The sequence below is a fragment of the Aptenodytes forsteri genome, unplaced genomic scaffold, assembly GCF_000699145.1.
Source record: "Aptenodytes forsteri isolate BGI_AS27 unplaced genomic scaffold, ASM69914v1 Scaffold171, whole genome shotgun sequence".
Lineage (NCBI taxonomy): Eukaryota > Metazoa > Chordata > Aves > Sphenisciformes > Spheniscidae > Aptenodytes > Aptenodytes forsteri.
Window position 1 is genome coordinate 3,241,962 of NW_008794211.1, and position 13,105 is coordinate 3,255,066.

Consider the following 13,105-nt stretch of genomic DNA (forward strand, 5'->3'; position numbering starts at 1 on the left):
CTCACCTAACTATGACTATATAAAGCTAGGTTAGTAGTTCATAATGGTTGCGTAGGCTTTTTCTCTAGCCAGTGGAGAGGGATGTCACTATCACATCTTAAACAGATATTGGGTGGGTGGGTCGAATCACACTGGACAACCAGCTTAAACTAGATGTTTAACTTGGAGATGGATGCAGTGAGACAAGACGATTCCAATTCCTATTTCATAAGGCAAAGCTACTGTTGCAGAAGTAGCGACCACAAATAATTATTTGTGCTCTTTGAAAATGTTCTTAATTGTTAGACTCAAATATTACATGCTTCCTCTCAGAGGCCTTTCATTTCTGGGAGTGCCCATGTCCCGAACGATGTAGTATTTCAGGACAAGTGTCAGAATGCGACTGAGACTACCTAAGAAAACACTCAATGCCTATGCAGAGCACTTCCTAGTTAAAAGGATTTGATAGTACTCCTACATTTCACTGTTTCTATTTCCCACGTATTTCTGTCTTTAGAAAGCAGTTCAATATTGCAGAAGATGAAGGAAAAAAAGAGAGATTCAGTAAAGGCATCTGTGGTGGTGGTTCCATGATTTTACTTTGTTCTCTATCCAAAATTAGAGACTGTCAAGACATAGTCATTCATTTTCAGAGTCAACAGAACTGACATTTGGTTTCACGCAGCTCTTCCGGCAGTAACTCCGGTCTCACCAGAAGGAGCATCTAGGAAGCCTTCACATGGCAGATTGCTCCTGCAAGCTCTCTCATTCCGTTCAAGATCTGGAGTAGGGAGCTGGGGGCATTGAGCTGAACTAAGTGCTGCAAGGTTTACCACTGCAAAAAATGTATTTTGAAAGAGGAGTGTGCACATCTACAAAGGTCAGGGTTAAATGACTGATATGTGTGCCAGAGAGGTTTCACATGACCGAACAAGAAAGATGAAACTTACAGTTCAACCATGTCACTTTTGTTGTTCATGGAATTGGTGGAAGACCATATTTTGATCATGGTGGGATGCATAAAGTCAGCATATATATTCAGGAAACTTATTTTAAATGCAGCTGACTTCAACTACTTATTATCTGTCATTCATTAACACAACTGTAAGTACTCTCACTGTCCAAGACAGAATTTTCATTAGATCTTTCCAATGCTTTGTTTTTAGTTTGAGAAGTTTTCCTCATCCTTCCCTATGGAACAATGCTATGTTTTGCCATGGACAGAGAGCAAAAGCTACAGTCCAGAAGTTCATATAGGGACAAAGGTGAAATGAGTAATTTTACATTCACTGTAATCTGGTATACACATTACCTTGAAGTAAAGCACAAATCCTAGCCACGATCAGATACAGCGATGGGAGTCATGCAAGGAACTAGACAGATTAGAGTATGAAAAAAAAAAAATCCAAAAAACACCACCACAAAGACTATTTAAACATTCCTGGGCTCAAGCACAAGCCCAGGACCTTGGCCAGGAAAGTCCCCTGATGATGTTGTACCCAAGTTAGGACATGGTCAAGCATGAGCATATAGTGTGGCAGGACTGCACTCGGGTGAATGCCAGACCAATTAGCTTGCCTCCCAGTAGGTATCTAGCTGTGCAAGTGCTCCTTCAATGTTCCAGCATGAACTCAAACAGCCCAGTGTCTCAGGTATCAGTGGCTAGAGCACAAGCTTGCTGCCTACAGGTACAGGTGGAACTCCAGCCCCCTCAGAAGCCCTGCTCTCCTCTGGTTTTGTTCAGCAGCCAGAGAAGCAGGAGTGTGGCTGTCTGAACAGTTTCCACACCATGGATCAAGCTGGTTGCAAACAACTGTTTGGTGTTCTTGCCAGGACATGGGAAGTATTTTGGTAGACTCTAACAAGAATCAGATACTAAACTTCTTTATGCTGGACTCACCTAAAACTGGATGGTTCTTCTATACCATGGTCCCACCCAAAGAACCAGCTGTCATGCAATTCAACTCTTATTCGCTCTTAGAAGTTCTGCCCAAATTATGTGCCTTGAATACAAATTCTAAAGGAAAAAAAGTTAATTAGCTTGCACTAAGTTTCCTTTCAGGTCTTTCTGAAAAAAAAGAGATCTTTCTGTATCATTTCATTGTTGGACAGTGAGCTGAGAATTAAAACTGAAAAGGAACTAGTGTTAAGGTGTGTAGGGGGGTGTTTTAAAAAAACCCACCGATTTAAAAATAATTACTGAAAATATTATGTATTACACCAATTAAAATAGTATTTAGTATAATTTTTCATGTAATATTCATAAATACTGTAATTTCTTAAACTTCATGGAAAGAAAAATATTGAAATTATTTTAAGTCTTAATATACAAAGAAACACCACTGCATGGCTAATCTATCAGAACTAATCCTTGGCTAAGCTTTAAGTTGTAAAGATCACGTAGCCCTGCAGATGGTAACCTTTGGATGAATCTGTGCTCCATACTGGAGGAACACTGCTGTAGGTAGAACCCTTCCTTTGTTAACACTTATAAGTAGATGTACTCAATTTATCACCTTGTTGTAGACAGATGCAATTTAACCTTTAACCTCTTTTTATATGCTGTGGTTGCCTATTGGAGTTTGTTCTGCAGTTGTTTTTAGCCATACTGGTAAAGATTTCAGCCTTTCTATCATCTCTCACTTTCTCTCATTTCCCTTAACTCTTCCTTTGACAGCTTGCTCTGGCTCTACTTAAGTTGAAATCCTTATCTTGCACAGCATTTTAGAAGATGTCCAAAGTCTATTTTCCTATGTTTCCTCTAATGTTTTCTGCCTAGAACTCTAGTTTATTCTGTATAAGAACAGCTGTGGTTTTGCACCACACGTATGATGCAGTGTCTGTGGGAGTGCCGAGCACCTTGACTCTGCTGCGGTTCCAGAGCCAGTGGGGAAGGGGTAGAGAAATGGAGAGCAAAGTTAAAGGCAGGTCCTCCAGTCCTTCCTCTCTTAGTTAGAGGTAATTTTGTACCAACTTTAGCGACTGACAGTTTATCAGTCAAGTTTCATGTCCTTACATAATTCATTCTTTTGAACCCACCTATAGAGTACTTCATCCACTTCCATCGCTGTAGTATCCAAATGCTTACAAATAATTCTGCTCACAAATTTACTAAATTTAGTGAAAATAGCTGGCACTTCAATATAATGAAGTCTATATTACAATGCACAAAAAAACCCCAATCTATACTAGCATAGCTTTTAGTATACAATTGTAGTCACAGAAGAAAATGTTTTTCCTTCTTCATTCAGTATTGCTTTACATATTTTAAGGGCTTTTTTTTTTTTTTTTTTTAACTCAACCACAAACCAGTGTGTCTTCCTCTCAAGATGCTCCTTTATTCTCCAATAACTTTTTATTTAGAATTTTGGAAAGAGTTGGATGGGTATGAACCAGAGGACCATTACTGATGTTCTAAGAACAGATGCCACAACTCATTTTTAAAAATAGAGACAAGTTTTAAGGCTTGGTTTTCTAGGGAAATGAGTTTATATCAGCTGTACACTCCTGCCTTTTGCAATAATTTCTGACTTTGTTAGCCAATTCCTGTTCCATCTGACAAAGGACTAGAGACCTCAAGATGACATTAAAAGGCTAAGTTGGTGGGTGGGTTGAGGGGAAGCAGAACATGCTCACCTGGTGGCTTCACTGAGGGCAAAGAATGCAACATGTGCTCATCCCATATTAAAGACCAGAGTACCTGCACAGGACATCTAACTGCAGACACAAACACATGGAGTCTGGCTTCACTGGCTCTACATTATCACAACTGGGAAGGTTACTCTCTGAGAGAGAGTAATTTAAATTACTAGAAATTTTTACTACACATCTATAAACGTCTAGCAGTAGATCAGTCCAGATAGTTTTAAGCTATCTTCTAGGCGAGACAGAAGTCAAGCTTTATGCTGCCTTGCCAGAAAGGAGGAGGTTGCCGATTTCCTAGCTGCTTTCTTGCACCGGTTGCGCTGACTTGGTGAAGAGCTTATTTCCAGCTAGTGTTTGGTTTTTTTGTTTGTTTGGTTTTTTACCAGCTGTTACACATTTCCAGAATGTGTCTGGTTTTGGGCAAAGGCAGAGTTATTTTGCTGATAATGTAACCTCATATATATTCCTGTAATCTTCACATTATAAATCTATCTGCCTTAGATTTTGGAGACTATAGAATGTAATATTAATATTTTGAACACTTAGCACTTCATTAATATTTGACTGGCACATAATAGCAACTATTATATTAATGATTATCTAGTTTTGATGTGCATATACCAACAGAAGGCTGGGTTGCTAATCATTTTGCAGAAACAGAATATACTTCTGGATGAATAATACTGACAAAATAAATTGATTTTCTATTGGATATACATTTACCTGAAGGCAGGGCAAAGAATCCTGTATTTTTGGTATACATTTCAAATATATTCTTACAGTGCATTTGAAGAAAGTTATCATAGGAACCATAGGATCATTTAGGTTGGAAAAGACCTTTAAGATCATCAAGTCCAACTGTTAACCTAGCACTGCCAAGTCCACCATGTAGGCAGTGCAAAATCCTGCAAGAGAGCCCTAATATATAGTGCTCAAGGGCACATTTACCAGGACAAAGAAGGTAGCCGTAATCTCCCTCCCTGCAGTAACATCACCGTGCTGAGCCGCCCTGTGTGTCAGGGGACAGCAAAGGTGCCACAGCAGAGCCCAACCCTTCAAGCCTTGCACTGCTACCATCGCACCATATCCCAATGCATTCTTCTGAAGGCAACAAAGGAGTTGCAAAATTCCCAGACATGACCCTCAAAACTCAATGAATGCACTAAATGGGATAAAGGGAAGGATCACCTTACTTAATACTGCTCTCCCCACACCTTACTCAATTTTGCTGCTTATCCGAGTCCCACAGATGTTCAAAAAGGGTAGTAGCATCTCACCTTTCATTTGCATTTAGAGGGCAGTACAAAACATATGGGCTAAAGCACTTGTCAGCAAAGCAAAGAATGTGAAGGTCATTTATAAATGGACATCAGCATTTGTTTCTATGTTGAAATAACAGTCTATCAGGGCACTTGTCATTTATTGGTCTCCTTTCCCACCACAGAGGATGTTCAAGACTTAGAAGTGAGGAGTCACAAACTCCTAATTTAAAAAAACTACTGTCCTGGAATGCTCAATTTTAAGTATCTTGGTGGGATTTTATTTCAGGAGGCCTGTATGCATGTACACTTGTGAGTGGGAGGGTGGGGAAAGTGACCAAAAAAACCCCAGAAAAACAACAAAAACACAAAAAAACCCCAAACACACACAACCCCCAAACTACCATTTCTGGTCTCTCTGCAAAGAAACTATGTAACCCCTTCCTTACCACCAAAACCAAACACAACAGCCAAAACCAGCCAATAGTAACTTCTAAAGTCAAATCATTTTTCAAGAATATGGATTTCAGGGAAATAATTATGTACTGCATCAGATCATGCTTATGGTCTGGATCCTTCCTGAAGTAGCTAACTGACTTCGTCCAAAAGAACTGCTGTGTAATTCAAGAACTGCTGTCTAATTCACTGGTTTGTCCAGCAAACATGGGCAAAACTTCCTTTTTCTTGCATCTTACTAGACTGCTTGTGCAATTTAGCTGTTATACATACCGGTCTTCTCTTATACACTAGGTATATGAAATGTAAGAGGTTGACAACCAAAAACACAGAATTCCAGATCATTATGTCCAAGGCACAACGGTAGAGTGTAGCCCAAATGATGAACAATGCACATCCTGTAAAAATAAAATAAAAAAGGAAGTTAAATTTCACTGAACAATAAACACATTCGTACAAAGCCATCAAGAATGTGTCCACTGGGTGTAATGACACTGAAAAGCAATATATTCTACAAGCTTTACTATAGTTAGGCTCTGTGGATCAATACATGCACTGGTAGCATGAGCTAATCACTACAATGCTACAAACAGGCACTGAGAGCAGGTTGACAGCAGACTGCAGTCCTATTGCATGGGACTGCAATACTGGAGTTGACAATAATTCACATCAGGACTGGGGAAAGCAGAAAGGTGCAGCCCACGATGGTCTGTTACTAAAATGAAGTACAAATGGGATAAGGGAAAACTGTATCTTAAGTATAAAAAAAAAATTAAGCAGCTAACAAAACTTTATTACTAGTATTGCATTAGACAAACAAGACCCTAGAAACGAATGCTTGCTGTTCATATCAGTAACATTTGTATCTAACTAGTGAGCAGTAGTTGCACAAAAACCTCCTGAAGTCATACGCAGATATTTTTGAAAATTTAAAGGAAGTATCATTGCTGCATTTTGACAAGGTCACAGCAGGAACCTGAATTCTCTTGTACAACAAAGAAAATTTCAAATGCTTACTCTTTTTTTAGTTCCTTTACTTTGAACAATGACAGTTGCTTTAAAAGATAAGGCATGCTGTATGATTAGGCATTCTATTTTTAGCCTACAAAGACAATGCTTATCAAATGATAGATTACGCATCAGTGAGTCTCTCCCAGATAACTGGGAGCCTACCGTCCAATAGAGATGGCTGTAGAGGTCACAGGTACATTTTCCCTGAAGTTTCATGCAAAGACAACAAGGAGAAGGTGCCAAATTAGTGTCCCTTCCCCCCTTTCTCCCTGAAGATGATGCTGAATTCATGAACTCGGTATTATCTATTCTGTCTGGGTTGTTGACTGGCCAGGCAGCACTTACATACAGATCAGAAAAATCAAAATATGGTGACTCTTGATCAGCTGGTTAACTACACTACAAGGGATGGGAGGATACAAGGTCTGGAAGTATTGAAGAGGAGCAATATTGTGGAGCAGCACAGAGGTGGGGCAGGGTCATCAAAGCAAAGGGGACTGATCCCTAGGAATCAGGCTTCACTACTTATGCTGCCCACAGAGTAAATTTGCTTCCAGCTGCCACCTCAGCTTGCAAAACTGATTCCATATCTGCTCAAACTGCAACAAGACCTACAGACCAAAGTGGCAAGCTCAGCAAGTGCAGAGCTCTCATTGCTTTTAAAATGAGAACTACACAGACAAAAGGTCTTGCAATGCTCAGACCCTTGGTCATCGGTGCAGTCTGCTTTAATAAGTTATCCTATAATAGCTATAAAAAAGAAGTTCTACCATAAAATTGACCCGCACTATTATACGAATAAGCATTCTCACTTAGAAATACTTAAGCATGCTCTGTGTTGTGATACAGTCGGGTTTATCTTTCTTACACTGCAATGACTCACTCCTCCTCCTCCTTTGATCACAGAGGCCTTGTCCCACACAAAGTACAGGGGCTTTGAAATAGCTGTGGGACTGCAAGTGTTACAAATGAAACCACACTTGCTCAGTCTCAAGTGTGCCAAATTTAGTTTTTCCTCTGAAGTCAAATTTTGGTGTTGCAAGATGCCTACAGTGGTGGAGGAAATATGACTGAATTCAGGAGAACACAGACTGCACTCCATATCAAAAGCCCGTGCTTCTAAATCGGCAATGAAAATAATGCTGGTGACCCGCAAGTGCCGCGTGTTTGAAACCACATTTAAAGAACACGTGGGCCGACATCAAGCTTCTCAAGAAAACCTCACCTACTGCAGACATACGAAGCTAGTGCACCAGCCAATATACAGTCCCAGTACTTACTTGAAACCTAAAATTAAGGTCTTAAGGATCCATAGACTTAACTATGATTTGGAATTTAATGAATTTTAAGCAGCCAGTCACATCTGAAGTAAGTGGGGTCCACTTGTTTTCAAGTTGACATCTTCGTAGGTTTGAAACTGTAGGTTACATTTCTGGGAAATTTTAAGAGCCTAGGCACATATAACCCTTCTAGAAAAGGTATGTCAGGGTCAGAACAGACACCCACTTACACCAAAAACACCTTTGGCAGAGTACAATGACCATGAATACAGTCTGTAATTTCACCGTAAACTGAAGGGACCAGTTCCGTAGCGGTCATGACCTGTTATTTCTGTCACAGGAAGGTCGCAAATCTCTCCAGAACAATTCTCCTACCTATGGTGAGCAGGCCTCGCAGAAAAATCATATGAAGGTTCAGAGTAGTTGGAATAACCAGTCCAACTGCAAAGCAAATATTTGCCACGTGGAAAACAAGATGATGGATCTCTTTCCAGTTTTCACATGCAGTCTCATTGAAAGGCACAAGGGTGGCATTTTTTAAGTCTGGAATAAAACCTAGTGGAGTAACAGTGAGTGGGCTCATTGCTGTAGCATTCATCTCGGAGACTCCTGCAATGAGAGAGAGAGGGGGAAAAAAAAAATCACCATGCATTAAACTGAAATATATTGGACATACACATGGATTTTAGGGTTATTTTCTCTCTTCCTGGGATGTATTTTCCATTATCATTCATGGAAAAAAAAATAATATCTACAAATGCTTTAAAAGGGTAAGCTAGATCTACAGTTCAGTAACGCTTTACTATCTCTTTCACCTAAGCGCTAGGCTTGAAGAATGGTACATTTCAAAATTTGGACCATATGCACATAAACAACACTGCTTGAACACTAGCTACTATGACTGTCATTGCTCAGTACAACATCTTATGCATTCTTCCTAGTCCTGCACAAATAAAAAAAAAAATCACATTTTGGTCTACCATTTATTGAATGGGCCCACGATCTTAGGCAAAGTAAATATTTAAAAGAACTTAACAACCTAGATGAGAATTGAAAGAAAAAAGAAAAACAGGCTTACGTAGTGTAAGTCTCCTTTATGGCATACAAAGCTGTTCTTCTAAATAAGGAATGGAAGGTCTCAAAGGAGGAACACGTGCTCCTTGGTTGATTAAAAAAAAAAAAAAAAAGCCAACAAACTGTACAAAAGTCAAAGCCAAAGACAGTCTCAACTTCCGGCTTCCTTGCAGTATTTGCAGGATCATTTGGAGGTCTCCTAAGCCACATATCATCTTGCACCCATTAACCAGAGTAGGCAGGGAAACCCCAAACCACTTTTGAGAACAGTAAATAAGAACTACCCTTTCTCCTCCTAGTTGATCAGATGCTACCAAAACAGAAAGGGAGATGCCCAGGCTGCTAAGTTATGACAAGGTTGCCAGTCTTTCAGGGAAATCACTTGGTCTACCTAGTATGAGGAAGCTTGCAAGACTTTTGGTTGTCTGTGGAACTCCTAGAGAAAACGAGACAGTTAAAAAAGCTGATTTCGAATCTAAAAATACATAGGGTTTTTTTGTTGTTGTTGTAATAATAAATCTAGCACCGTTTCCTTTCACACCAATTAAAAGGAAAAAAAAAATCTGTGGGCAAATATCTTCCCAACACAAAGTAAAAAATTCCTATTAAAAACAAACTACAAAGAGAAACTGGAAGTTTTCAAGACACTACCTTTAAAATCTTAAAAGCTGGTCTCTCTAGGGAACTGCAGTCAGTGTTACAAGTACTCCAGAAGGTCTTCTCAACCCAGAGCAGTTCCCAGCTGGAGGGGCACGACTGCTCCTAGATGGGCTGTCAGAAACACGGGAGAGCCCTGCTTCCAGCGAGGCACGTACGGTCCCCCACTGCCGCAGCAGCAGAGATTACATGGAGCTCCGCTGGAGTCTTGTTAATGAAATACATGCACGTATCACTGAACAAACAGGCTCCATAACATACAACATAGTGGGATTCGCGTTCAGCGAAATTCTATAGAGACAGTGCACGTCCCTGCCGTGTGTGCTTACTAACTGTCATGTAATTCATCTGCTCAGCAGACAATTTTGAGTCACGGTTAATACACTCAGTATTTCCTTCAGACTGGAATACACTCGGCATCTCTCTGTTACTTGAGAGTGCTTCTTGGGCTGTGAAGTAATTTTGAGTTGCTTCATCCATTCTTTTTATTATATTCCCCCCAATCAACTTGTGTACAAGGCATAAGCAAGCTGGACAATTTCTGAAATTAATCAGCCTTTTAAACCCCTTTTTAAAGTAGTGGGAAGAAAGAAACCAGAAAGAAAACCTCAACCCTCTGACAGTACCTCTCCTATGCCCAGAGCCTGTCACAGCTAAGGCATGCTACAGAACACGCAGAGGCATCTTGCGGCATCAAACACTAGCACGGACATAGTGCTATCCATATCTGGATAGAAATGATTTTCAAAGAAAAAAAGTTTATCTAATTCTTACCAAAATATATAATTCACTTCTTTCTTAAAAGCTCACTTTCCTCTCTTCATTCCTGCATTAGTTATTCACAAAGGTTTTTTGGTTTTTTGGGGTTTTTTTTGCATAAACAAATTCTACACTAAACTGTTACCAATAAACACGGTGCCCAAACAAATTCACAGTCCAGGTATCATACAGGCACCATCCAAACGCGCTCCTATCTTCTTTCAGCTCTTTTGCATGAATTTGGTGACAGAGCCACGAGAGCAGTTCCTCTGTCCTGACAAAGCCGCTCACACACAGAGCAAAAGCGTGAGCCCGTAGGCGGCTGCAGGACTGGCATTTTAATGCGCTCATAAACAGAAGATAATTGCTAACCGGATAACTGTGTGATCATCTTATACACATCTCATCATCGTACTCCTGTTGTTTTCAAACAATATAAACTCCCTACACTGGAACAGCAGGACCTCTAGACCTTTTGCAAGGTTATCAGCTGAGTTTCTATCTACATTCAGTCCTTCACTGCCTAGTCATCTGCCAATAAAAGCACCACTTAACACGCCAACAGAACAAGTAAAGACAACCAAACTCACATACAGATGCAGAACCAGCTGTAAGTCCATCAACTCATCTCAAGATCAAAATGGGCTGCAAGAAGTAACTTCAGCTGCATCTGATTACAAATCGACAAAGCCTTCCAGATGCTTGATTTTTTAATAGCAAAATTTTGTACTGCATCGCTGGGAGAAGAGAGGCTACCTTACTCTTTCAGACTCGGCTGCAAAGCATCACATATTTGAAGACTAGAAAGACAACAAGCCAAATCAAGTATACAACATGTGACAATCTCATTCTCCTTACAACCCAGCCAAAACACCGCTCCCCTTGTTAGCCACAGATACTGATGCCACAACCTACTGTTCCCGTAAACTGTCATAACGGGAAGATGTTTCTCCAACAAGTGTTGACCAAGTCATCAAAAGCCTTTGACAATAAAGAGTCCACAGTTGTAACAACAGGACGTTCAATGCTTTTGAAAGTCTGGGCCACCTACTTAGTTGCCTAAATTAGAACCTAGGAACCTAAATCTAGCCACCTCCATTTTTTATAAGCTTTGTCTTTAACATGTTGAAGTCTTTACATGATGACATTTGAACTTAACTTTACTCACAAATAAATATTGCAGCACCGCTAACATACTGGAAAACAGTGGAAAGCTGCTGAACTTCTCTGTCAAGATGGTATTTTAAAGCTGGCAGAAATAGATCGATGCTATCTGCAAAATGACACAAGGACAGATTGTGACACCGGCTCTGAAGGAGAGCTGCCCATGAATTTCAACCAGGGAGCCGGTTCAAGCACCAACAAAACAGGCAGGCAGGCAGAGTTACAAGCTCTAACCTAAAATGTTTGTCCACAGGTAACACCAGAAAGACAAATATTCGAAATAACATCTCTGTAATTTTTAGATCAATTCTTGAGTCCTAACGTCTACTGTTGTCAAATAATATTGAAGAATTAGCAAAAAATCTGCTGTTCAACAGATGAACAAGCAATTCTCATTTCCTACCCTCTGCTACCTCAGAGAGTCAAAAATTAATTTTGGAAGTACAGAATCAGGCCTTTAAAACTTTAACTTAGGGTTATGTGTGCTAAGGACTAATACAGCATAAGACTTCAAAGTCTTACGCTTAAGTCTTCAATACATGAAGACATGTATTAATATCAGAAGTTAAAAATGCAACCAACACAGTCAAATAATTTTGGAAAAATTGTTGAAATAGTGTCAACTGAAATGAAAGCTTTATGGAGATAAGACAAATAATTAAAAGACTATTTTTAATATCCATTAAAGTAATTTTTCCTTCATATGGATTTAGATTTACCAAACTAAGAGTTTGAAAAGTCAGCTGATTGAAAACTCAAGCCAATTTGTTGTCCAAACAGGAAAAAAACCCAAACAAACCAAATATAAAAAATCTCCACTCAGTGACACTTTAACATTAAATCTATCAGAAATTTGTAGTTAACAACAAAGCCTATTAATTTTTTTTTTGTGCATGAATTTGATAGAGAGTTAAGGTAACAGATCATGTTTTTAGGTCTGAAAATACAAATTCTCAGAATGTAAATGAGGTGAGCTTACTCTAGGATTTTTTTTTATGCTCAGGACATCTTTATACAAGAGGCCAAACTTCCGAAAGCCATTCCCAGAAGTACTTAGCCCCTAAATCTTCAGACACAAAGATGCCTTTAAAAAAAAATAGGGGTTTTATGGATACCTACACAACACTCACAGAAGACAGACATAGAAGAAAATGGTTCTGGTAGAACAGGTCAGCCAAGCTGATATGGGACACTGCAGAGTGTCAGTTACCAAATTCCTTTTTATAATGAAGTAGGAGTGAATGGAAAAGTGGATAAGAAAAGATGTATTTCAATATGCTCTTTGGGGCAAGTTCATTTCCATTAAACGTGTCATTAACTACAGAAATTCGTTAGCCTTACTCTACACTTTATTCTAGACAAAATTTAACATTTTCGTTCTGCAGAGTTAACAAAGACACCCATACCGGGAGAAATACTCTTAGGTACGCTCAACGTCACAGCAGCACAGCTGTACTACGGCAGTGGAAGTTTGTTAACGGGCTTTGAGCTCACTCTCCGTTCTGATCGCATTGCACACGATGCGCAGAAAGCCCGAGTTGCGGGACGCAACCACAGCTGCCACCCTGCACCCTGCTTTTCACCCGTCCCTCCGAAGCTTCATTTTAGCCCACAGCGTGCAAGCACCAAACCCATCGTTTGTACAAAAAAAATAATTAAAAAAAATAAAATAACCAAGCAACCCGTCCCTTTCCCCCCCAAAGGGCCATTTCCAAGGCAGCGCCCGTCCGCAGGAAGGACACCGGTGGAGCCCCCGTTCCCAGGGCGCCCGTCGGGACTGTGACCGGGGCGGGCAGGACCGCGCCCGGCAGCTGCGCCCGC

General features: G+C 40.0%; 1 protein-coding gene across 1 annotated transcript in view; it reads right to left on the minus strand.

Moving 5' to 3' along the window:
* BVES (blood vessel epicardial substance) overlaps positions 1–8,277 on the minus strand; it is a 28,815-nt gene extending 20,538 nt beyond the window's left edge. The window contains exons 1-2 of the mRNA XM_009285043.2: positions 8,006–8,277; positions 5,613–5,737 (exon numbers count right to left, since the gene is read on the minus strand). Of these exons, the coding sequence (XP_009283318.1) occupies positions 5,613–5,737; positions 8,006–8,228 (348 nt within the window). The 5' untranslated portion in view covers positions 8,229–8,277. The remainder of the gene's footprint in view (positions 1–5,612; positions 5,738–8,005) is intronic.
* Positions 8,278–13,105: the final 4,828 nt, after the last annotated feature.